Source organism: Borostomias antarcticus (assembly GCF_949987555.1).
Source record: "Borostomias antarcticus genome assembly, chromosome: 3".
NCBI lineage: Eukaryota > Metazoa > Chordata > Actinopteri > Stomiiformes > Stomiidae > Borostomias > Borostomias antarcticus.
Window position 1 is genome coordinate 5,843,547 of NC_140236.1, and position 27,170 is coordinate 5,870,716.

At 42.6% G+C, this 27,170-nt stretch overlaps 1 protein-coding gene across 1 annotated transcript in view; it reads right to left on the minus strand.

Annotated features, from left to right (window-relative positions):
- The window catches only part of cntn3a.1 (contactin 3a, tandem duplicate 1), a gene marked incomplete at both ends in the record, with an annotated part of 59,121 nt that extends 32,296 nt beyond the window's left edge, over positions 1-26,825 (minus strand). The window contains 7 exons of the mRNA XM_084461957.1: positions 1,511-1,695; positions 1,801-1,903; positions 2,048-2,251; positions 9,349-9,444; positions 13,477-13,652; positions 17,357-17,489; positions 26,771-26,825. Coding sequence (XP_084318083.1) covers positions 1,511-1,695; positions 1,801-1,903; positions 2,048-2,251; positions 9,349-9,444; positions 13,477-13,652; positions 17,357-17,489; positions 26,771-26,825 — 952 coding nt within the window. The remainder of the gene's footprint in view (positions 1-1,510; positions 1,696-1,800; positions 1,904-2,047; positions 2,252-9,348; positions 9,445-13,476; positions 13,653-17,356; positions 17,490-26,770) is intronic.
- Between the last annotated feature and the right edge of the window lie 345 nt (positions 26,826-27,170).

The window sequence follows — 27,170 nt, forward strand, 5'->3', positions numbered from 1 at the left end:
TGATTATTTTCACTGTGTGTTTCTTATCTCTGTGAACAGGCTGGCTGAATGTATTGCCTGAAGTTCATGTTTCATGACAAAGCCAGATTCTGCATAATTCAATTAACGTTAAAGCCCTGTCAGGAGAGAGGAAGAGTTTTGTGGCTTCTTAAAGAAATAGGGATATAATTCCATTATAGAAAAACAACCTCTTTTCCTTTGTATCAGTTTTACAATAGCCTCCTACCTCATGATAAATGTTGTAGGAAGCTTCCGACAATACTGAATTGAAAATACATTACTTGGCCAAAACAGACACCAAATGACAACCACCCAGGATATTACAAATGGGTCCACAGAGGATTTGATAATGAAAGGAAGATACAAACATTACTGCTCCTTTTTGGAGTCAATTTGATCCGGTGGAGGCCCATTCAACTGCATCTGACCACTACAGGATCTTATTTCATAAATTATGTGGAACTCAGAAGGGCAATTAAGTGGGAAATTGAAAGCGAGCCCTCCCTTCCCATGGTCTCAGTGCCAGCGTTGATTCTTGCCGCGAGCGCCAGATCCCCGTATTGATTCTGTTATTCTGCGACACAGTTGATGGATGCCCCACAAGCAGCCATCTATGGGAGCTCAAAATGAGATTACAGATTTTTATCACCTGGCGACGAGCCAGTCCATGTAGCTTTGAGAAAAGACAGGACTGAAAGCTCACAAGGATGAACACTGCTCCCACATGACTAAGCAGTAAAACGGCATCTAGATTGCTGTAGGGTTTGTGCTTCGGTTGTAAAGTAAAGAGTGTTCCCTGCCACTCACAGGTGCTGAGAATCGTTATTATCTCCTTAGGAATCAAAATCTGAATCTGGAGGATTTTCCATCAAGCTCATCCCTGCAGGGCTTAGCAGCCAGTCATCATCAACGCGGAAACAATCAAATAATAGCAGGAAACCCCATAAAACCTTAAAGGGGCTATTAAAAGCTTTCTCAGTAAATGGGCCATAAGTCCAGTCTTGAACAGAAAAAAAACACCTCTCCATGAGGAGAGGTATAAATCCCAGAGGACTACAGCCTCTGGTTAGCCTCTGGCACAATAAAGAGGTTGTCAAGAATGAACTATTGATAATACCTTAATTTACAACCCCATTCCATAATGTGATGCAGTTATACAGTATATAACCAGTGCTGAAAGTCACCAATCTTCACAGCAAACAGAACCTCTGTCAAAGAGAATTTGGCCAAAACTTCACCAATTTTGAAAAGGTGAGCTATTCAGATGTTTTTTGTGTAACAATCTGTAATTATCAAATGTGTACACTGTACATATTGTACTGTTATATTGTCTCTGATAAAATTGGGTATATCAGTACAGTATACTAAAAGAGTAAAAAACATTTCATGTGAATATGACCTTAATCGAGGTACCCATTGACAGTAATGACATAATTAAAGCTACAGTGAGGTAGCACTTCTGAGAAAGAGGCATTCAACATTCAATACTCTAAAAATCCCACAGACTCACAATAGAAAGAGAGCTTTCCTCGGACAGAGATCTTGCCTCGCGTGTTCTCGGCCACACACTCATAGAGTCCAGCGTCCTCAACCTGGAAGTATGGAATCTCCAGCACCCCGCTGGCCTTGCTCATGTCCACCTTCCTGCCGAACGGAAGGCCATCCAGTCTCCTCCAGCTGATGCTCGGCACTGGGCTGGTTACACACAACAAGCATCGAGATCATAGAGCAAGATCGACAGAACTAAACCTACACAGCACAGAACTAAAGTACACAGCAGTAATAATCAGTAGGACTTACTTTCCCAGTGCAAAACACTCAAGCTTGACAGTGGAACTCTTTGCCACAGGGATGATGTCAGGAAACTGTACTTCAATCTTCGGCTCATATTCACCCATGGCACCTAGACGATTATAAATAAACTGTTAATACTTAATGAAAATCATTATTCTAAAGCAGGTGTTGTTTGTGTTAATTATATTCACACAGAAAATACTAATTAAGGTATGACGATGCATATAGGCTACTGTATGAATAAGAAGCCCACCATCAACACGCAGCACTAAAGGAGTTGGTGGCCCTTGAACGGTCGTCTTGGTGACAGTGTTGGTGACTACACAGGTGTAGTTGCCCACATCAGAGGGTTCCACTTTGGCGATGTACAGGTTGCCTGTCTTTTGAGATACGAATCGACGGGTGTCCTGCGTTACGAATGACGGGTACTCGTTGAAGATCCATGTGAAAGTGAGTTCTGTGAAAAGTGAGAAAAATCAGGCAAAAGCTGATAACGAGCTCCTTGCCAATTAAACTACAATCCTTGCTCATTACCCAACTAAAATAAGTTCAACATCACCAAGTATATCACAGACAACCATGCACATTCAAAGTTGTGGAGAAACCTGTATGATCTACTATTGTCAGGACCATATTTCTTTGTGGGTGCCAGATAAGACAGACATCATCGCTAAACTTAAGATTTCAAACACATATGTGATGCTGAATAAAATGAATGTACTCTGGTTTACGATGGTGCATTATCACCAAGCCTGCCATATATCATTTGTGAGAGGGTAAGTTTCATGAAAATGCTATATTGTGAAGCAGACAGTGGATTTTGCTATAAACAACTGCAAGATTATAAAAGGTAATGATGTTTTTTTTGACAGATTGACACTAGGATAGATTGCTCTGGAGCAAGTTGCATCCCCATCCCTAAAGCAATCTTTGCAACTGATAAAAACCTGGGTCTAAATGATGACTCCACACCATGGGGAATAATTGAGAGATGAATTGCGATATAATCTACTGAGTCAGAGTTCTTCATTCCCTAGTCTTAAAGTGCCAAAGTGCAATAGAGCTACTGTAGAAGTGCTACTTTACTTCAAGTGCAGGGTTTTAAGTGTCCTATGCAATATGTTTCCAACCATAGATTGATATTGATAGATAGATAGATATTTTTATATCCCTGAAGAAATGAAAATGACAGTGCAGAACTACTGTATGCTGTTGCTTTCATATCCCTCACTGAGCATCACATTGCTTGGCATCTATGACTTGCATTTTCTATGTATTATTACATTCTCAAAGAAGATACACAGCCATACAATCTTCATCTCGCATGAATACAACTTCCCCCCCCTCTCATCCTGACAACCCAATGCATTTTTAATAGTCGTTCTTGAAACATTATCTTTCAAAGGTGTGGGGCATGACAAGCAGTAACAACACGAACTAAAAGGTTACTAATTGAACTGGTTAAAGTTTAATAACGGGAAACAGGAAGTAGGAAGTCATTGCGATGCCAGTGACTGCTCAGTGACTTGAGAGCTACTGTGGATGGGCAATTACGCAATAATGCCATAATGACTGACACTGACTGGCAGACTTGTACTTGTGGTTCCATTTAGCGGTTTACACAGTTTGAGGAGCAGATCCATTTCCCTATAATGACTTGAGAGTGGATTGGAGAAACAGAGCATGACAGGCATGGAATATACTGTACAGTACAGATACTCATTGTTATGTTGTTATTGTTTTGTATGAAGGTAGGTAGATACTGTCGGTAGGTGCTTTATAATCCCTGGGGGGAATTGCAATGTTATAGCTGCCATATTCAAAGGACATCGAGGAAGCAGAATCAAGATGAACAAATTTACAATAGATATAAAATATAAATATGAATGAATATATAAATTAAAAGGAAACTATAATATTATAGGCCAGCTAGCTATTATTGGCAAGAACATGGATGTTCCTACTACGTGAATTATTTCCTCGGTGCACAATAACAAACACTTTTCTGCCTCAGTTTAGAGCAGGGGTCTCAAACTCAAATTGGCTTGGGGCCACTGCTAGTATCGTCATCTCATAGGAGGGCCACTTCAACGTTCAAGTACTACTACTGTAACTATAAGGATTTGAACTGATGTCACTCAGTAAAAAAAAACATCCCCTGTTCAGTTCTGAGACGTTGTGTTACCAGGCTCTCTGCGCCAGCAGTTTAGGCCCGGGAGTGACGCTACTTAAACAGTAGACAGGCAGACAGACAGACAAACAGACAGACAGGCAGGCAGCAGTTTTAAAAGAAAGCTAAAGACATATCTCTTCACTTTAGCTTTTAATTACAGTAGCTCCTTTTGCACGTTTCTTTCTTTTTTAAGGTATATCTCTCCAGTACAATATTTTATTAAATTGTAATTTTACACTGGATTTTAGTTGATTCATATTTTTTATCTTGTATTGTGTTGTATCTTCCATCTTTTTTTCCTGCTTTTTGTTTATTTTATGTCTATTTTTATGTGAAGTACTATGTGCATGTACATTCTCTGCTATAAAGGATTATTAGTAGTAGGAGTAGTAGTAGCAGTAGTAGTAGTATTAGTATTATTGTTGTTATTATTATTATTACAGTATACTCTAAACAAAGTGCAAGTCCTACAGCGTTCTTGAGGGCCTTCTCTCCAAAGGCATCATTAACATTAAATACTGGCCTCATAAATGATGTATGAGCAATTGAAATGCCTTAAAAGGGTGACTAGGCAGGCTCTGCTGCAAGACAAGTGTGCTGATTGTGAATTATGTCATGTCACCATTTATAAAACCAGGCCAGGTCCAGCCTGGCTTGTGCGTGGCTGGCTTGTTTCTGTTCAGGACTGGTAGGACGGAAGCTAGTCATGCCACTGAAATAGCTGTGAAATACAATGACATGACATAATGTCTGATAAATTAAGATAGGTCTTGTCGCCTGGACACATCAATTCCAAAACGTAAACAACAGAGTTTGTTTATCTACATATAGACTAGGGGAGTTTCGCTCAGCATAGACGGTAATCTCTGAGAATGTACCGCGGGGGAATCCAATGCTCTGACCACTAAATTCCACTTGTGGAATTTAGGTAAGGGATAAAAAGGTTGGAGTGAAAAGATGAACGTGTGGAGGTTTGGGGTATAGTCCCCTAAAGTCATCCCCACCGGGTCTTGAACCCCGGTCTTCTGGGTGGGAGTCCAATGCTCTGATCACTACTCTACTTGTACAGTGGAGATCGGCGGGTTGGTTTTGGTGTCCTTCTTCCAGTCCCTAGTGTGGGTTGGGGTTAGAATAAGGGTTGGGGTTGGGACATGATCTGATCTATAATGCAAGGGGTAAAGGTTGGAGTGAAAGGATGAACATGTGTAGGTTTGGGGTATAGTCCGATAAAGTCATCCCCACCGGGTCTTGAACCCCGGTCTCCCGGATGGGAGTCCAATGCTCTCACCACTACTCTACTTGTGCAGTGTAGATTAGGGGGTTGATTTTGATGTGCTGGGACTACTGCCTCTTGTGGTGCCAACAGAGAAAAGCAGGTCAACATTGTCCGGAGTAACGGAGGGAGTGATAACCGGACAAACGCTATCCTAGGTGTGCTGGCTTACAGCCACGCACAAAAATAACATAAGCAAGCGCGAATATGCAATAGCTGCGACCACATATGTGCATGCGCGGTGCGCATGTGCAGCCAGATCCATTTTCTGTGGACATGTTTGTGGACCGACCGACCGACCAACCAGCCAGAGTGAGCTAACGTTATTTATAAAGGCTTTGTGTAAATAACCGTATGTGGTTTTAACTTCTGTAACCCACTTTATTAGTGCTGTTAGGAAGTTTAAGGAGACAGAAAGAGTGCTTTGGGGTATCTATAATGCAGACCAGGACAGGAATGGCATGCTTGATCATTGTGGCAGCTGCAGCCAAACTTTTGTGCAAAGATAGTGGAAAATGGAAGATGATTCATCCTTAAGCACATATCAGCATTCTTAACATCTCCATCAATACGCATAATCTACTATGATGGGCAACAAAGCCCAATGGCAAAATGGATAATTTCAACCCCGCAATGTGTCTCGAGAGGACTGTTACAATCCATCACATCATGACAGGTTAAATGGGCTATTGTATAAACTAGTGCAAAGTGTCTGTGTGCCCATCGTAGTTGTTCTATCCATGTCTCTCTCTCTCTCTCTCTCTCTCTCTCTCTCTTTCTATCTATCTATTAAATATCAGTGATGACATCTGTGACCCATACAGCAAATTCTGCAGGGCTTCACAAGTAAAGAAAGCATTACTCACAACACCAGGGACAGATAAATCGACTGAATCAGGTAAAATAAACCATTCAAATCATCACCTCCGGCGTACACCAAACCAAAACTATTTTTCTTTCATGCCACAACAAATGTGCCCATTTTCAACAGTGTTGAACAACCGACTATTGATCTGACTGTAGATAGGATTTAGATTTAAGATTTATTCCCATTCAAAATGCACTTGCCATGACATAGTTGGATCACCCCCTTCCATTATATGGCCGTCGTGGTATGTTCTGCGCATTCCTTTTCTGTAGCCTACCTGAACAGCCTATATTTTGATCACTTATGTTGTTAGCATACTGTAAACAGAGTGCAACATAGAGAAAATTAGCATCACGGCTGACGGACATTTTGTGACTGGATATTTTGATGATGGACATTTTGTGACTGGGAGTCAAATAGAAATATTTTTCAGTTCATTATGAAACTGTGGCAGGACATAAAGCTAGCTAGCTAGCTAGAGATATTGGCCCCCAAATCATTTTTCAACTTGTTTCGTTTATTCTCGTGAATATGTAGGCTCACCATTACAGGCAACACCAGATGCTAGGTACATGCTGCAGCTTGGCAAGTCCCGTGAGAGTATTACAACGCTCAACACTACAAGGCCTTAGGTCCTGAGCAACACAACCTGCCTGTCAACTTCATACATAGAGCGGTCCTTGAGATAATTGCGTCGCTCACCCAGAGACACCTGGAGACAGACGCCCGAACACAGACACGGCCTCTGCCATTTAAAGATGGTATTATAAAGCATTACTGTACAGTGTGACTCCCTTGGCTAAAATTGCTCCCAATTGCATCTGAAGAAATACATTTAATGGGAGGGATCACCTGTGAAGGGAGTCTCAATGCCAGTTTAGAGGAACTCGCCGAAAGACGGTAGCCTCGGCTGATGCCACTCTGAGAATCATCCAATCATCCAGCTAAGTTAGGCACTGTGAGGAATCTTGGTATTGGATGGTACGAGGACAGAGCCATTGTAGAATTGTCAGATATTATCTGGGAGAGAGTTTGAAACTAAGTGTGGGGCTGTTCTAGTCCTGTCTGACTGCACTGCTGCTGAGCAGTCATGTTGACACCGATATGAAATTCAACTGGAGTCCTACTGTAACTGACTTGTGTTTTGGAAGCAGAGAAGAAAAACATTGGTTGTAAGAACAGGGGTTCTTAGACTGGTAAGCTCACAGACCCCCACACCTTTCCAGATCACCAGACACCAAGACCGAGATATTGGGTCTTCAATCATTTAATAAAAAATGAAGCGACACATTGTCAAATACGTATCCTCAGGACTCTCCAGGATATTAAGTGGTTCACTAGTAGAGCGGGTCGTCCAATGATCATAGGGTCAGCGGTTCGAATCCCGGCTGCTCCTGTCCACATGTCGAAGTGTCCTTGGGCAAGACACTGAACCCCAAATTGCTTTTACCTTGCATGGCAGCTGCCGCCATTGGTGTGTGAATGGGTGAATGAGACGCCATTGTAAAGCGCTTTGGATAAAAGTGCTATATACAGTAAGTGCAGTCCATTTACCATAACCATTTAAAAAGATGTGCAATCAGTCTTCACACCTTGTGATCACACAGTGGTAGAGCGATGTGTGACAAAAAATAAGAAAGGCACCCCTCTGTGTTGGCCATCTGTCGATTCAAAGTTTAAAACGAGGCGTCTCATCATACATGCAAGAGCAAAAGCAGAAGTGAAGGAAACTACAGTAATGAGAACTCTACACTGGGAGGAAAGCACCAGTCTGTACCTGATCCAAATTTTTACATGAGGCAAACCTCAAAGGTCCTCTCATAACAGATCTGGAAGAGCACAAATTATAAAAAGACGATTTTGTTATTCGTGACTGCAGTTTGATACAGAAAGTTCACACTCAGACCTTTTTTTAATGCAATTCATACCATTAAAACATGAATATGAATGTGCAAATTGATTCTGCTTTTCTTGATATTGAACAGGAGGTAACTTAATTGCTGCTTAGCAGATATACAGTATAAGACAGTGCGGAGAAAATAATATACAAATTAACATCTAAAATGAGGAAAACAAAAAAATTTACATCTAAAATACTGTTAATGTAGTTCATACATGCTAGTCTCATTTGTTATCTCTCATAAAGTTAAGTTATAGTTTTCTCAACTTTCTAGCGTGCAACTAAAGTGACAGTAAAGTGATAATGCAAGTTCAGTTGTCATGAATTGAAAATGAACCACTGGGTTTAAATCAATACACCCACTAGCACCTTCAACTTTCCACCAATAAATTGCCATCTCCCTACTGAGCTTTTAAAATCCAAGTATCCGGTCCCCCAATGTGATTTATGATTTGCAAAACGTTTGATAGGCATATGAGCATTTGCATAAATCCATAAAATCAAATGTAAAAAAAGATGCTATTAGAATAATATCCCCCGACACTCTGCCTGCATAGCTGAGCAGCCATCTCCATACCCCCAGGTGTGGGTTAAAAGCACTGGATACCTACTCCCTTTGATAATGTCATGGGTCTGATGTGAAAGCAAACAAGACACCTCCAGACAGCGACTCCATTACTCAGACTACAAAGTCAAAGTTGAATATCAGACCGACAGGCAGGGTCGCCCAAAGTAAAATCACTCACTCTGCTGCTGACCTCACAAAAAAGCAAACACTCCAGAGATCTGTGGAGGAGGATGAATGTAACCAGCCTGCTACTTTAGGTTCGAGTTGGAAAAACCGACGTTGTGTATCACACACTTCAATAGCACCAACATTAAAGTATGCATATTAGAATGTACAGTAATGAGAATTTATGTTAATTTCATTATTTTACAACTAAATCCCTGCAATGCCATTTTCCGTTGCCTAACATGTAGGCTATGTGCTGTACAGTACAGTTGCTCACAACAACCTAGATTGCCAAAATGGCTTTTGACAACAATGTAGTCAGTTTGAGAGTTCATTACAATCTATCGAGCACAGCTTTGAACACAGCATTCCTCCTTGGTAGAGAGGGAGGTAAACCAAATAACACAAAGTATGTGTATACTGCTGTAAAATACTGACTAGACGTTAAAATATAAGAACATAGCACTGGTATTGTCTTTATTCTGCAAATAAATAGAAATTCCTGGACACTTTGCTTTGCTAGTGTTCTGTACATACAACATGAATGATTGCAGTGACACATGGAAGGTCTTGGGTAGGTCCTTTCACAAGAGGAAAGTTGTCTTACCTTCAGAGTGAGGTGGGGGTGCACACAGCAGGACAACTCCTTGACCAGCACGGACCCTTACTGGACTTCGTCTCTGGGTCTTGAAGTTCTCCAAGTCTGTTTTCAGAACACACAGGTAATAGAGCCAACATCATAAAGACGAATCTCACAAAGTTCATGTTACATTGAAAATGTACCAATATACCAATATACAATATTAAAAAAAGCACTAATATTGTTGTGCGTCAATAGGCAATTAAAGTACTTGTATACGCTTCTGAAGAATGATAGAATAAAGATATTTGTCTCTTTTGGAAACATATTGAGCGTAGTCATTGCTGAAAAAACATCAACTAAGTAGGGAAATAGATTTACAGAGAAGTTGTTTACTGATTCACATTTATTTCACACATGAGTGATTTTAATTGGAACTATGTATTCTTATCACCTTTGGTGTTTCATCCATTGTGCATGGCCTAGTAACAATTAAATGGCTGAGATTTAAATGTCATTTGTATGAGAAACCGATTATATTATGACAATCTGCTGGGAGGAAATCCCAATAACAGCCCACACACGTCTATTCTCTGCTGCTGTGGCTCTTGGATATTTCAAAGAGGCTACTGTGGAGATATGCTTTTACAGTACCATGGCAAAATAAAGAGAGATTTCAAATAGGGTAACATATCGCCATGCCCACACCAGGCTATACACAGGCAGAAGGCGACGCCTCCGCATGACTAATAAACATTATGAATATGATCTTCACGGCCTTTGGTGTGCCATGGAGTTCCGTGTGCACATGGCCAACACAGAATATAATAAGCACACTCCATTCTTCAGATGATACAACGAGAGCTCTGTACGCTATGAGTCATTAAGCCATTTAAGGTCCTCAGAACTGTTGTCTCCAGATTTAGGTATTGCTTCAGGGGCATCTGCTGCGGAATCTAGGGGAAGCACGGCTAGATCTGCTCTACACAAACACTGCATGTGTGATTATTTCTGCTTGAGGAAGTGGTTCAAATGGGAAATTAGAGAGCTCACTGATCTATCAGGTGTATGGCGAGGTCAGGTACAGTCTTCAAGACTATTGGATAACTGAATTAAGGATTGGCTTACAGAAGCTTATTTCACAGACTCGCTAATGCTCCTTATAGAAACTTTTCCCCTTTTTTTTGCAAATAAAAGTATAAATTGTGGGCTGTAAGTGCAAAATATATTTAGTCCATTTATAATATGACTTCAGTCCTGGAGGCATGATATCTCTGAGACATAATGGTTTTAGAATTTTATGGAACAGAGGAGCAGTATACTTTTATTCAACACAAGTGAGTTCATAACCCAAAGATGGGGTACACCTAAAGATGCAGTACACCTAAAGATGGGGTACACCTAAAGATGGGGTACACCTAAAGATGCGGTACACCTAAAGATGCAGTACACCTAACATCTAACATCTTCAATAAAGTTATTATGCAGAAGTAACCATTTTCCATGACAGAAATCTCCTGACAAACAATGCCTGACAAACCAAGCTGTGCGACAACCAGAGGATCGTCTTATCAAGCCCCTGTGGTCTGTTACATTGTAAAGTTTTGGTTATTTTGAGTGCTTTCAGATCCATGAAATTGGATGTGAATGAGCATTTTTGTGCTCCGGTAACTACCCCAATGTGAACATTTAAATGAATGGGAGGACAACTGTAGGAAGAGGACAATGGGAAAAGAATAATGCACATTGTGTTGTGTGAATGAGAGGACATCCTTTTCAGTTATTGAAGGTTGGAGTTACTTGCAGAGCAAGGCAAGGCAAGTTTATTTGTATAGCACTTGCGAGTTTATTGAGTTGGTATTGCCAATACTGTACCAAGAGTTATTTAACCATGAATCACTTTTGGTTCTCTGCAAAGAGCACCGTCATGGTGGGCAGTAGCTACAGTACAGTACAGTGTGATGCTCAATCTTGTAAGCTCACGGTTTTCAATTCAAAACTCTTTGCAAATCAAGCCCTCCAACTTTGAGCACTGAAGAGACCAGCCACTGAAATGTGACATTTCTCCCACCAAGAATAGCTCAGCTGGTAACTACTTAACAATTTCTCACTGGCACTGTGTACAATAAGTTATACATTCATGCTGTATGCCTCCTCTGAAATATTATGATTTGAAACCCAGGTCCAGCTCCCGGCAGAGAACAACCCATGCAAGGTGGTTTAGCTTCATATTGTTATCCCCTCCTTAGGTGCCTCAATTATGTGACTCAATAAGGCCAATTTTCACCTGAGGCAAACACAGTGAATAAAGAAATGAGAGATGATAGGAATGAGGTACCCGTCTTGTTAAAAACAAGCGATAAAAATCATATGCTTGTGAAGTAATTACACAGATAAGGCTATGCCAGACAGACACAGACAACAAAGACATACAAATATAAAACTGCAATGAAGAGATGTGTAATCCAAAGTACCGGAAATACATCCGAGAACAACAGCATCCTATGCTGCGCTCATAAATACAGTTTTCGCCCTTCATTAAACAGAGATAAACCTTAATGTTGCAGCTGGTGCACGGCTTGCATCATGTTAAGGATTTGCACTAAAATCATATTCCCGTAATGCAGTGGTTCCAATCTGTGGTGTAATGTTATATCCTACAACAGAGACAGCCTTTCAATTAGGGAAAATCCCTGAGAGATTGCCGAACTCAATCTGGCTCCTGTAACCAACAAGATTATTCTGGCACACACAACAGACGAGTAGAAGCTTTTAGACATTCGCTGAATTGTCAAAGGGTTTGCCAGCCTATGAAAGTTCTGAAGCTTATATTAGATGGTGAAGGATACGCTGTCATATCACTCAGCCATCCCACTAGTAGCAGATTAAATATGTGTCAGTATGACACAGTATGAAGCCCTTACAGGTTATCGTTCAGTTTGATGTTGAGCGATGATGAACAGAGACACGGCATATCTGAATTCAAAACAATGACTTATTAATAATAGAAGTATTGTTGAATAACAATGAGGGCTCTAATGAATGAAGAATAATGTTCAGTGTGATCTAAGCTACCCTGAGCAAATGGACAATAATACAGACAGATTTATGCAGCTACAGTACAAGCTGCAGGCTTTTTTCCAAATGCCATCAATCCCAACTTGATCTGCATCCTACGCGACACCTCTAAAAATGATTGAAAACCTGTTGGTTTATTGACATATCCCGATCTTCACAGCACAATATAACACTCATTCACTTAGCTTGGTACCACAACACTATTTGGACAGATCCAGCAGAAGACCAAAAATAAAAATCTAGTCTCATAACAGGCTGTTCCTCAATGAATTACCCGTCTGGCCTGGGAGCGGTCAATCACCCAACACGGTTAATTAAGTTAAACCAATAGCAACGAAATAGATGGACGACACATCGGCGCTCCGACTTGTCCTCGTCACTTGACAAAAGCCACAGGTCCCAGGTCAAGCCCGGCCGGTGGATGACACCGATCACAATGACAAACAGTGCGGGCTCAGAGCTAGAAAATGGATAGGAATTATGAATATGATACACGGTCTCGTGGGAGACTCTAGCGCTATACACAGATGATATACTGTTACAGGCGGGACACAAACACACCGAGTGTGGGCCGGATGAATGTCCCTGGTGCTCGCCCAACAAAAGATCATCCTTGGGTCCTGCAGGAGCAGGAAGCCAGACGTCAGAATTCAATCTGGATGCACCATCTGCTCCCAGATATAGCCGCTGTCATTTTAGATGGGCTGCCCGTCAAAAGCCGAGGCCTGGAGTTCACCTTGCCATCAGAGACGGCCAGGGCCTGGGCTTTCCAAACCGTGATGGATGACCGGCATAAAGCATCAGTTATACGCACTCTGTCAAGGCCCCCCCAATCACACCATCTTCATCACAGGCCCCGCCGTGAGATTGAGCCGTCGGACCCTCTTCAAAGAGTTGACGTTGACGGTCACAGCTTAGCCGGGTTAAAGGATGAACACATAGGGTGATATTAACGCGCATGCTAATTAGCTACCCTGTTGACCCTCGGCCTACTATCCCCTCGCCAGACTTGAAATTTTCCGTTTAGAATTCAATATCAAACATCTTACAATGAGCACTATAGGAGAAAGAGCTCACAGGCGACGTGTAGACTGGCTTCTCTGCTGACGACGGTGCCGAAGGAATTCGACGCCAGACATTGATAGATCCCGACGTCCTCGTCCTTATTCAGGTGGCTGATGCGTAGGTTGCCCCCGGCGAGTGTATAGCGTGACCCTGGCCTGGGTGCAATGAAGGAGTCATTAAGCTTCCACCTGCGAAGCAAGAACACGATGTCACAGATCAGTAGGAGAACAAGATGTTTAAGGAAGTCAAGCCAGAAGTCAAAACATGCTATATACCTGTATCAAGCATCGGTGTTTTATTTGAAAACATACAGCTCAAAACTGACAGGGTTAGGATGAGACGGCATACAGGTCAGGAGTTGAGTGAAAGAATCTGACCTTCCACAATAAATTCCCTGTAAAATTCTGTGATCTGAATGTAATCATGAATACACTAGACAATGGCAACGGTGCCAAAAAGCACTTCATGAACTACATACAGTATAGCCTGAGACTCATTATGGACGGTTGCCCAGTTCTGTCTCATTAATCATGCAATCCATACACCGTCAGACAGCATAATTACATACTTTCATCATGATCGACCTGTAATCAAAAGCCCAGGACCAAGCACCCTTATTGTAGCAGAGTAGAAATGAAAATAAATGACTGGGCCTTCTGTGCATCGCCGCAAACAACACTGACTTTAATTGGACTGGAGGATAATCAGCGGTAGACATTTGCAATGATAATTCATTTATCTCCTTCCGTGTTTCTGCTCATCTGAAACAAAAATCAATAGCTATAAATACCATAATCATTTTCTGTTCTTTTTTTTCGTCGTGAAGCGTTTCCGTGACACCCTGCGGTCTACGTACCAATCACAATCCCAGGTGGGAGACAGAATTGCGAGCTTCATCTGGCTCTAATGATCACAGGACAGGAAGGCTGCCGATAGGTCTGGTCAGACTAGATAGCTACATGTAGGACATGGAGGTCACACATGCTGGGGAGACCCGAGCGGCAGACATTAACAGTGGGGATGCAAGTGCTAGCAATCAGACCTGAATGCAAATGGAGAAGTCAATCCACTGAGAGTCCAGATAGGGACGTGATAGTGAAGGCCTTTAGCGATTAATGCTTTCAAAAATCTCTATTTACAGTAAGTGTAGCAAAATGTAACTTGTGTGTGATGGCTAGAAATGAGCAATTATGGGAGAGTTTTGAGTTTTATCTGTTTGGAAGGTGTGCTTGTGAATCCTCCAACTTTCTACCATACCGTTTTGAATTCTTAGTGTCTTTGATCTGTGGAAAAATGTTACTGTATGATCATTCTTATTTGTTCTCTACATAATCTTTGTAGAGAACACATATTATTAAATTATTATTGTTATTATTATTATTATTATTATTGTTGCTGTATATTATAATATTATTATTAAACAAATATCATTATTAAATAATATAACTTTAATAATATAAATTTTAAAACGTTGCTGAACCTTTACATACATTGCCAATAACTTTCTGCCACAAAAATTAACATACAATAGCTTATTACCTTCATCCTCCCACCAGTTTGGAAGACAAAAGAGAATGAAACGAGAGAGGAGTGCAAACAAAGCCTAACAAGACAAACCATTGTTGTAAGATAACCTTGGCTTTTCAGAGGCAGGATATAGCACACTTACTGTACACTGAATATTAGGCAGTCACATTGTGCTGATTGCAATTTCACAACTCCTTGAATAAACTAAGCCTGATGTTTCATTTCTTTTGGGTGAAAGAGAGACAGGGACAGAGAAGAGAGAGACAGAGAGAGAGAGAGAGAGAGAGAGAGAGAGAGAGACAGGGACAGAGAAGAGAGAGAGAGAGAGAGAGAGGGAGGGAGGGAGAGACAGGGACAGAGAAAAGAGAGAGAGAGAGAGAGAGAGAGAGAGAGGGAGAGGGAATGAGAGAGAATGAGAAAGAATGAGAGAGAATGAGAGACAGGGACAGAGAAAAGAGAGAGAGAGAGGGAGAGAGAGAGAGAATGAGAGAGAGAGAGAGGGAGAGAGAGAGAGAGAGGGAGAGAGAGACAGGAACAGAGAAAAGAGAGAGGGAGAGAGGAAGAGAGAGAGGAAGAGAGAATATGAGAAAGAGAGGGAGAGAGAATGAGAGAGAGATAGGGAGGGAGAGAGGGAGAGGGAGAGGGAGAGGGAGAGGGAGAGGGAGAGGGAGAGAGAGAGAGAGAGAGAGAGAGAGGGAGAGAGAGGGTTGCTGAAAGGGGAAACGAGGACAGCGAGGAGTGTGAGAGAGAGAGAGTGGGAGAGAGAGTGAGAGAGAGAGAGAGAGAGAGAGAAGGGGGGGGGCTGAAAGGGGAGACGAGGACAGAGAGGAGTGAGAGAGAGAAAGAGAGAGAGCAGAAGGGAAAGCGTATCTAGTGGAGCGGTGCTCAACGTAAGATTGGCTGATTAGATTGATTAAGTGATTGGATGTTGCAGCTGGAATGGGTCCAGGAGCCCCAGATGAGAAATCAGGGGGGCCACATTGACAAATCCAGGGGGGCTAAATTTGTCCTTGGTGGCCCTGAAATAGAGCTGCCTCCTCTCAGTAACCACTGAAGGTACAGTTCAGTGGCTCAGAATAGCTAAACCATCCAATGACCCCAAACCCTCTAAAGCAATTTAAAATGCAGCCAGGTTACTTAAATGCAAATACGCTCTTCTAGTGATTGGCTCTAACATAATGAATGAAGCTGCACAATAAAGTATATCTGCACTGGAATCCATATCACCAGATAGTCTCTGAAAACCAGATCATCTTAATGAGACTGCCAAATCATAATGTGGTACAGCAAGCTGGCACAGTTAGTGGCACTAATTGCAACTAAGATGATACCCGCACTCTTAGATTAAGACTCAACGTGCAGAATTCCAAAAAGGCTCCCACTTAGAAGCAGGGGTTCGAGGCCACCTCGTGTGAACTGATTGCTTCTTACCGTAGGTATTCCATTCAATCAAAGGGATAAGATCTTAAAGTACATCCGTTTCAATTTGTGCCCATTACACATAACACCAAGTATGTTCAAGCTACATTAACAGCTGACATGGCAATGAGGGATTGTTTCAACCTATTACACATTAAATGCTTGGCTTTGCAATTTGCATTTAATTACAGTGACAGGAGTACAGCGGCCATGTCATCGTTTGATAGATTGTAAATTAATAGCTTGCGCGCATGATGTGCTCTAAAGCAAATCATCATGTGCCATCTTTTTTCATTTATCATCACTTTAGCTGCTGACACATTGGGTATCAACACATAAGCAGGACAATGCGCGGGGTCCAACCGGGATGGTACAGGAAACATGCAGAGAATGTAATCATTTACCGGCAAACGGGAAATGTTTACCTTCAGACCAGTCAAGTGATTTTCATTAAGCTTATCAACCTCTGATAAGCCCTAAACAAGAATGCTGAGGTGATTAGTGCCGTATTAGGCAGTGGCGGTGTCTGGTACTGTAGGACTGGTCTTGCCGCTCAGCGTGTGACTGAATCATCCAGAGTATGCAAGTCTTTGTTGGCTCCACGTCCTTGTGGTGAGCCTTTAACTTGGCAGGACCTGTATGTAGAACTGCTATTTATAGGTTCAATTTCATGATGGTACAAACATACAGCAGGCCAACTACACAGGACAATGCAGTAATGAAGTCATCATTCTCAAGTTACTGTGAGTGACAGTGAGGTTAACCGCTGAAGTCAGTGAACGCGCCAGCAACCTCCTCCCCTCAGCCCCTTCGGTATAAAATTCTGTCTCACTTGGTTTCCATTGTTACACTTGACAGCCCTGGATATTTCCGCAGGGGGTTCTTTGTTCCCTGTACCAAGAACAAACTGGGAGGTTCTGTAGGGTATACCGCTGGAAGGTGTTACCTGTAGAGGGGTGGAGGGTGTCCCTGGGCCTCGCAGCTGAACACCACCTCTCTGCTGCTCTCGGTGGGGTGGAGGGGAAACACCACACTGCCGGGCTGTTTGGTGAACACAGGCCTCAGCAGGACGCCACTTCCTGTGAGGAGGAACCAACACGTTAACTCATCCCATTAGTAGATGACCTTGATAAGACTCCTCATTAGAAGATCAAAGTTTAGGTCAGTCTTCCAACACTGTTCTGACTAGCTAACTTCAGACGCAAACTATGAAATACTCTACTCCATCCCCAGCATTGAACTACAGTATCTATCCATTGATTTGCTCCATGTGTGACAAACTGGCTGGGGTTTGAAGTTTTTTGGCTTGTCTTGGTAATTGCAGAGTCACTGCGGCTGTGCTCAATCAGTGGCCAATCAATCTGGACGGATGTAGTCCTGGCGGGATTTGGCGGTGTTGTCAACAGCGATGTCTCTGATTGGTGGAGCTCACGATGTTGCATTATAGGATTGTGGGTAGTGTATTTTTTTCCATATGAGAGTAATAGTTTGAGGGGGACAGAATGCGGGCAGAATTCCAAAATACTGTCAGAAATTCAGTTTTTGATATAAAAATCAGGAAAATGTCACTATCTACCATAACATGAAATTTAGTCATTTTCTTTCATGAACATGGAGATTTATTGAGTGACAATTTGCAGTAGCTGCATACAGTACTGTTTACAGTAAAACATGTTGATACGCTTTGGGCTCAATTTTTGATATTTCAAAAAATCGGTGAAGATCATCTGTGGATGACAGTCTCGAGGGTGCAGTGTAGCAATCAGAGTGTCAGTTGACCAAGAAATGTGGGAGGAGATAGGTTTGAAAGGTTTTCGAGATGGACTTCAGTGAGATGGAGATGGACTTCATAATTCCTGCCAGCTCGAAGCCTATGGATGTTTCTGTTAACTTGGGCTTACATTTTGGTGGTGGGGGCAAGTGACAAATCAGTGTGGCTGATTTGTCGTGATTTTTTTACGTTTTAAACCTTAGACGGTTGATGTAGCGCCACCATCAGGAGTATTGACATGCATGGGAAGTCAGACTTCCGAAGAAGAAGAAGCTGTGAGGATACGCGGTATTTGAGAATCAATCAAATGACCCATGAGGTAGACAACAATTCCTGAAATAAATATTTATTTCTGGAAGAAAGAGAATACGTTTGCTTTCTGAGAGCACATTTGCATCTGGATAACAGTGAAAAGATGGGTAAGCAAGGACATTTGCATATAGAGGAGATATTCAAGTTTTAGAAAAAACGTGTATCCCAAGGGGTGTAAAATAGTCTCTGTTGGGAGAACCAAGCTGTTTGACGGACGGGGACCTTGTGGACTGATTGTTCCTCTCCTCAAGGATAAACCCTGTACGAAAAAGTTACACCGGAATTGGCCTAATTATAGTCTCTGTTAGATGGAGTGTGTCCCCTGAAGCTGCTCTGAGATTTGATTGATTACCGCAGGGCACTTCTCAGAGAACGCCATACAAGCACATACATGCCACTGACTGCACACATCCACGCTAGCGTGCAGGGCCGGGAGTCTGGTAAACAGAATCCTGAAATTAATTGACATTTCGCTACGGAGGGGAGTGTGCGAATGCATTAAAAAACGACTTGGTGCTAATCAATGAACACAAGTTTGCCTGGAGCGGACATGGATTGCTCATGACTACTTCAGAGACATTAAGAACCAACATTATTCACACTTCTTAGTGTGAATAAGTCATATGTGGAATATTATCAATTAGCAAACGCTGCTGTGTGTTGTGTTTCATCACATAACTACATACAGTAGTGAAAACACAGGCAAGCATCATCAATCTGCTCGGGAATATCAGAGAAAGTAACCTTTGCATGACCTCGGTGCGTATCGTGTTCTTAATAAATCCCAAGGTGGCTTGCAGTGAATTCAATTTCTATTTATTTCATGGGAAATTAGTCAGCCCATCTGATATTGGGCATAACGGATGAGCTGCTGTGGAGCTTAACTGAGGTGATCTTTGGCAACTGCAAGGCAAGACTTATTACAGTGAATAAGGAGAGGATAACGAGGTAGGTTTGAACTCTGAGGGGCTGCCTGGAGGCTCAGTCCAAAGTGATGCAAACTCTATGAAACCCAGCTGCTTCTCAACGGGAATTCATGTAGCTCACAATAGGGCAGTGTAGAATAACTTTCGGTCTTGCTTTCTGGTAATATTATTTATTTATTTTACTAAGCACATAAAAAAAAGTCACTGCGGTCCAGCATTGTTCAACAGGAAATGCAAAGCCTTGAGAGAGATTTTGAGGAAGAGGAATATCTTCACGGAGCTACTTCAGGTGAAATTACAACTGCTGCGCAGCACTGGATCGGGGCCGAGCGTTTTGCAGAGGAAGAGGGAGGAGCTAGACATTTACTCCATAGGAATCCTGGATGAACATATTAGTAAGCCTACATACTGTGATGGAAATGAGTTGTGGAACTCTGGACTGAGCATAGATTCACTGATTGACTGAATTGATTGCTTTGAACACAGGTGGGACTGGTTGAGATGTATGCAGGCAAAATACTGGTCAGATGAAGAGATGCAAACAAGATGAAGAAACAGTAGCAACTACACATTTTAAAGTATGCATTAGCATTTATATTCTGCATCCCCCTGGGCTTGAACTCTTGTTCAGCTACCTGCCATGTGAGAAGCCATAGACAGTTTCCCACTATGACTTAAGCAATCACAGGGGTTGCATGTACATGTCACAGGTGCATGTAACATGGAGGTTTCAGCAGTTTCCACAAAATGTTTGGTAAAATAAAGGCACCACAAGGGGCAAAAAAACTAAAAGTAAACAATAAAACCAAGGTATACACTCAACAAGTGGAGAACAAAAGACAAAGCTTTCAAGTTTACAGACTTACAGTACAAGATGGCACAGGAAACACCAGGGACAATGCAAAGCCACAGAAAATAATGGACAGACAAAGAACAAGTTCTCTGCACATATCACATCCGTCACACGCTCCTGCAGATTCCTGCTCTACAACATCAGGAGGATTCGTCCTTTCCTCACCGACGAAATGGCGCAGGTGCTCATCCAAGCCCTTGTCATATCCCGCCTGGACTACTGCAACTCCCTCCTTGCTGGGGCCCCGGCGTCAGCCATTAAACCCCTGGAACTTGTCCAGAAAGCTGCTGCTCACCTGGCATTCAACTACCCCAAGTTCTCCTACACAACTTCCCTTCTCCGTTCCCCACACTGGCTCCCGGTAGCGGCTTGCATTCAGTTTAAAACTCTGGTACTAGCCTACAGGGCAATGAAAGGAACAGCCCCCTCCTACCTCCAGTTCATGGTCAAACCCTATACCCCCTCCTGATCGCTATGCTCTGCTACCTTCGGGGAGACTGGTTGCTCCGTCACTCCGAGTCCCCTGTGGTCGATCGACATGGTCTCAGCTCTTCTCTGTCCTGGCCCCTCAGTGGTGGAACGAACTGCCCACTGACGTCAGGACAGCAAAGTCACTGCCCATCTTTCGTTGCATCCTCCCTCTTAAGCACCTATTGTATTTTAGATTTTTAAAAGATTTTTTAGAGCTATTCTTGCACTTTGCCTTCAGCACTAGACTATGCTCTTAGTCACTTGTTTTAGAAAGGAGTTGCACTTGTGAGTTATGGCAAGTAGTAATACATTGGCTTTTCCTACGTTAAATGCAATTATTGTATGTCGCTTTGGATAAAAGTGTCAGCTAAATGACTAATGTAATGTAATGTAACGTAAAAGATGGGAACTACATGTAGGCTACTTTATGTATACACAGACTAACAAGACAGGTAGAAACCAATCAAACAATCAGTGTCCTCTCAGTTTTAGCCAGTTGTAGTCCTAGGGTCCGCTATTGGGCCGGGGTTGCCAACAACAACATCTCTGATTAGTGTAGCTCTGATTGGTGAAGACATTGCTGTTGCACTATAGGATTGTGGTTAGTGTATTTTTTTCCTGTATGAACAGCAGTAGTTTGAGAAGACAAAATGAGGACAGACTTCAAAATACTGTCAAACATTCCGTTTTGTAAATAAAAATCTGAAAAATTCATAACATCTACCATGTCATTACATTTTTTTTATTGTATTCATGAACATTGGAGATTTATTGAGAAAGTATTTGCAGTAGCTGCATACAGTACTGTTTACAGTAAAACATGTTGATGCCCTGTGGGCTCAATTTTCAAATTTCAAAAATCTGTGAGGATAGTTTGTGGAGGACAGTCTGAAGATGTAGTGTAGCAATTGGGGTGTCAATTGACCAAAACATGTGGTAGGTTTTACAGCTTTTGAGAAAAACAAAGTGATGGACTTCATAACTCCTGCCAGCTCAAAGCATGTGGACATTTCTGCTCACTTGGGCCTACATTTTGGTGGTGGTTGCAATGTGATAGCACATATGACTGATTTGTTATGATTTGTTTGGTGATGTTTCATGAATGGAAATCAGACTTCCTAGGAAGAAGAAGAAGCAAGGAGCAAGAGATCACATTGGATTCAACGGTGTGCGCAATTGAATGTCTACACAGTCAGATTTTAGCAGGCCACACCACAAGTGTCTGTGAAACAAGACCACTGATGAAAAAACTCTCCATCAGAGGGATACCAATTCCAAATGCTAACAGGAAGTTGACTGCACAATGCCTCAGGACAGAGATGGAGGTCGTTATAAAAGTGGCTTTGTGAAAGCACTGCCTGCCTCATATCTCTCCCCTGCTGTCAGATGGTGATACGTGGCAGTACAGACCCTCTAAGACTACACAAGGCCAGCATTGGCGCAAGAAGGGGAGAGTGAGAGAGAGTGAGAGAGAGAGAGAGAGAGAGAGAGAGAGAGAGGCTGCTTTGGAAGACTGAAATAAAAACTAATCTCAAATTCAATACCGCCTGACAGCAAATGAATTCAGCGAGCTTACCTCAGCATGAATAAACAGTCGCATGGCGAGTCGACTGTGGGGGAGGTATCGGTGGTTTGTGAGGTCCCCAATCCATTCGCTTCAGCTCTGGGGTTTTATGCATCAAATAAAAAAGCCAATCTTGCTTTTAAAAGCATCTTTCCCCTCTGTCCCTACTGATAAGGTACACCCTAAAGGTCTCTCATTGAGGGGCTCCAAATGGTATTTTGAGGCTGGACGAAGATGGTCAGGTTTGGTTAGGGGAATTAGAGGTTCATAGCAGACCTACAGTAACCACTGTGAATTTGAGGCCAAATTCTTGAGTGTTTTCACACATGGAGACCTTGTGAATTTTCCGTAGTATTACATTGGAAAAGATGAAGTTTGGGAAGTTCAGTACAGTATACAGCTATGTTTAGAATGCCATTTCATGATTTGGTGTGGTAGGCGACAACTGTGAAGCTAATTCCCCAAAATAAAATTCTATGTAACTGACCAGTGCATTTTCACCCAATATCCAATCCTGTGGCACCATACTTCAGTTAATCAGAAGTATTAAATCTATATACTGTTATGCATTCTGTGCAGCACAGGGCATATGCTGTCAATACTCAATACCATTATGTTCATTGAGAAACCGAGCATAAACCCATTTCAATCCATGCGTAACAACAGCAAATTGGTGCCTTTTAGTTCGCTCCATTGAAAGCTCAGCGAGCTTTTTCTTTTCCTCAGTCGCTTTGCTTAGCAGGTTATTTGTCATTTACCAGCTACAGGGTCCACACTAATAGTAACATTTATCATGGTTTCACAAGGTATATGTCCAACTATACCCACTTCCAGAATGCATGATGTCATTTTAGGCTTTGACAGTAGACAACAATTTCATGCATTTTATGCTTTTTGTTTTTTTTTCTATTAACTATCAGGGAAAAAATGCATTATTGGAGCTAAAGCAATGTTTTACTACTGTCAACACCCTATGAGTAGCACAGTAGTAGTAGTAGTAGTAGGCTACTGTAGTAGTAGTAGTAGTAGTAGTAGTAGTAGTAGTAGGGGTACTTTATTGATCCCCAGGTGGAAATTGCACTGTTACAGCATCAAAGGACACAAAGTAAAACAAAATTGGATACAAATTCAAATATACAATAGAGTAAATAAACAAGCAAGCTTAGCATGCCTAGAGGTGTGGGAGATTCAAGTGTCAAGAGCACTCTTGCTGCACTAATCACAATGCTGAACTAGACAGGATTGAAACTAGACCACGTGAAATGCAGATGCAAATTATAAAAAGACTAGTAACTTATGTACATGAGAAATGAGATAAGTGCTGTTGGGGAATCCAATGTGTGCTGACATACAGTACTCTTCTAAACAGATGACATAACATCTTGACAAGTGAAATCAAGTATTCAAGTTATCAAAGTGCAATACTACACTGTTGAATCGATGTGCTGGGAGAGCTAAGTCAATATCTTGACAGAGAATTGTCATCAGAATACACACACTGGGTTGAGTTGAAGGTCGAAATGGTTCGCAAAGAATATTGAAAAGACCACAGCATCCCACAGCCAAGTACCGAGTACTGAATGAAATATTTTTCCTCTTATTACAATCTGATGCCCATCATAAAGTGCATATGATCCTTACTGTTCAGTGTCTGAGTACTCTGCATCCATGCATTGCCAAACCACAAGGCCTCCGAGCCCACCTCTCTCCAGCCTCGAGCGCTCCAGACCCTGAGGGGGAGCTGGGGGAGAAGTGCTTAACTCTGGCTGAACTCCCTGTGGGAATGTCTTCCACCAGCCCCACTGCCGCCCAACAGAACTCAAACAGTGTAGCGACTAACAGCACTGCCTGAATAAATAAAAGACATTACTGGACATATCTCACACTTTCATGCTGTTTTTTTTCTCTCTGACATGGTGTATTGTGGGTATGTAGCTGAATACTGAATGTCTCATTCAGAATAGCAAGGCATTGGAACCCCACTTTCTTGATATGTGCTCCCATCATACTGTAGCCTATTCTGAATCCAAAGCTAAAAGGGTTAACCAACTCTGTGTGTGAATAGAGAAGCTAGAGCTCAATCTAAGGCCTAGTGTGTGCCCTTTTCAACAGAACATGCTTTGAACAGACATGTTGAATCATTCACACCAAACCACTAGATAACCCATAACAGAAGGGTAACAGAAGGGTGGTTTGGTAAACTTGTACAAGTTTACCCTGACGACGTGCATTGGGAAGGCTTACTGTATGGTAAGCTGATGATTAAGAGTCCCCCCCTCCTAAAGAAACCATCTCTCGACCCCTCTGACGTCAAAAACTACAGACCGGTTTCCCTTCTATCCTTTCTATCCAAAACACTTGAACGTGCTATCTTTAACCAACTGTCTTCGTACCTCCACCAGAACGACCTCCTAGACCCCCGTGCCGCTCCTACCAGGTGACATGGAGAGGTTCGATGTCGGAAGCACGTAGTCTGACTATGGGGGTTCCACAAGGGTCTGTCCTGGGTCCTCTCCTGTTTTCCCTCTACACTACATCTCTGGGCTCTGTCATTCGCTCGCATGGCTCCTCCTATCACTGCTATGCCGATGACACCCAACTGGTCTTGTCATTTCCCCCTTCTGATACACAAGTGGAGACACGCATAGATGGGTGCTTGGCTGACATCTTGGAGTGGATGACGACACATCACCTCAAGCTCAATCAGGACAAGACTGAGCTGCTGTTCCTCCCGGGGAAGGGCTGCCCGCACCGGGACCCGGCAATCACCATTGAAGACACAGTGGTGACCCCGACTCGGACTGCGAGGAATCTGGGTGTGACCCTGGATGACCAACTGTCGTTTTCATCCGTCATCCGTCGCACGCTCTTGCAGATTCATGCTCTACAACATCAGGAGGATTCGCCCCTTTCCTCACTGATGAAATGGCGCAGGTACTCATCCAGGCCCTGGTCATCTCCCGCCTGGACTACTGCAACTCCCTCCTCGCTGGGGCCCCGGCATCAGCCATTAAACCTCTGGAACTTGTCCAGAAAGCTGCTGCTCACCTGGTGTTCAGCCACCCCAAGTTCTCCCACACAACTTCCCTTCTCCGTTCCCTACAATGGCTCCCTGTAGCGGCTTGCATCCAGTTTAAAACTCTGGCGCTAACCTACAGGGCAATGAAAGGAACAGCCCCCTCCTACCTCCAGGTCAAACCCTACACCCCCTCCCGACCGCTACGCTCTGCTACCTCGGGGCGACTGGTTTCCCCGTCACTCCGAGGCCCCTGCGGTCGATCGACACAGTCACGGCTCTTCTCTGTCCTGGCCCCGCAGTGGTGGAACGAACTGCCCACTGATGTCAGGACAACAGAGTCGCTGCCCATCTTTCGTCGCAGGCTCAAAACTCATCTCTTCAAGAGGTACTACAACAATACTCCCTCCTAAGTACTTATTGTATTTTATTGTATTGTATTGTATTGCACTGTATTTTAGATTCCTATTCTTGCACTTTGCCTACAGCACTAGATTATGCTCTTAGTCACTTGTTTTAGAAAGAAGATGCACTTGTGAGTTCTGGCAAGTAGTAGTACATTGGCTTTTCCTACGTTAAATGCAATTATTGTTAGTCGCTTTGGATAAAAGCATCTGCTAAATTACTGTAATATAATGTAATGTAAATGTCTTCTGTCTGATCAACCTGCATCAAACTAAGGTACAGTCGTAATAGGCATTACCACCGATTGTACCTTAGACTTTCCATTTTATGTGAGGGTATATTTTTTTCATTTCTGAACCAGGACATACAGGTATGTGCTACATGCTAATAGTGAGAAAAAGGTGAGTTGCTACCCCCAGAGGACTCTTCATTAGCCAACCACTGATGCGCACTGCATCATGAGTGGTGCTAATTGCCATGGAGGGATATCAATGCACCAACCTGCTGTTGCCAAGCTCTAAACGGATGCATGTTCTAATTGTTTTTAAGTCCCAGCTGTGAAAATTAGGTAAGTTCAGGGCAGAGGAAAAGTGTACGTAAGGACTTTCACTCTTCTAGCCTCTGATGGGAGACCATACTCAACTTCTGGCAGGGCATGAAATAGGCTACTGACAATTAGCGGGGCATGGTGTTTGACCCTGCCTTTTTGTAAGTGGGCAGAAATAAATCTGCTTCATTAAACTAGATCAATGCAGAGCCTCTAGTAATACCAGTGTAGTCTCAATTAGAATATCAATTGCACTGCAATTTCAATGAAAGGCGGCAGAATCTAGCAGTAGATAACTGTTGGCATCAGACGTACATGTATTTAACCTATTGGTTTGGACCTTGAATTTAGACAAAAGAAAATCACTCTCTCTTTATAGAAAATAAACACACGTTGCTGGTGTCACCTATTCAAATTGAACCATCATATAAATAATGAAAACAGCTTTAAAAGATAGCCTTGGCATGTCTAAACAAAAAAAGTGAAGATGCTTACCTGCAAGGCACTCCAAGAATGATAGTGGCAGCATCAGTTTCCATAGCAACTTCATTTTACAGTAATTGTCTGGGGGTCAATATGAGCTCACATCCAATCACAGGTGTGCAGAACCTTGGCTTTCTGCTTTCCAGCACCTTCTCTGGTCTTTCGTTAGAGCAAAAAAAGGAGAGCGAAAGCAAGAGAGAGAGAAAGAGAGAGAGAGAGAGAGAGAGAACAAGCAAGAGAGCAAGAGAGATAGAGAGAAAGGGAGAGAGATCATTAGACATTCAGCATGAGTGGTCGCTGGTCAGTCTGTGTGTTTTAAATCACAGGGACTCTAATAATGATCTATGTTCCCCAGGCAACGACTCCAGGACAGAAAGGACAAAAGGAAGATGAAAATCCATTCCATCTTTAA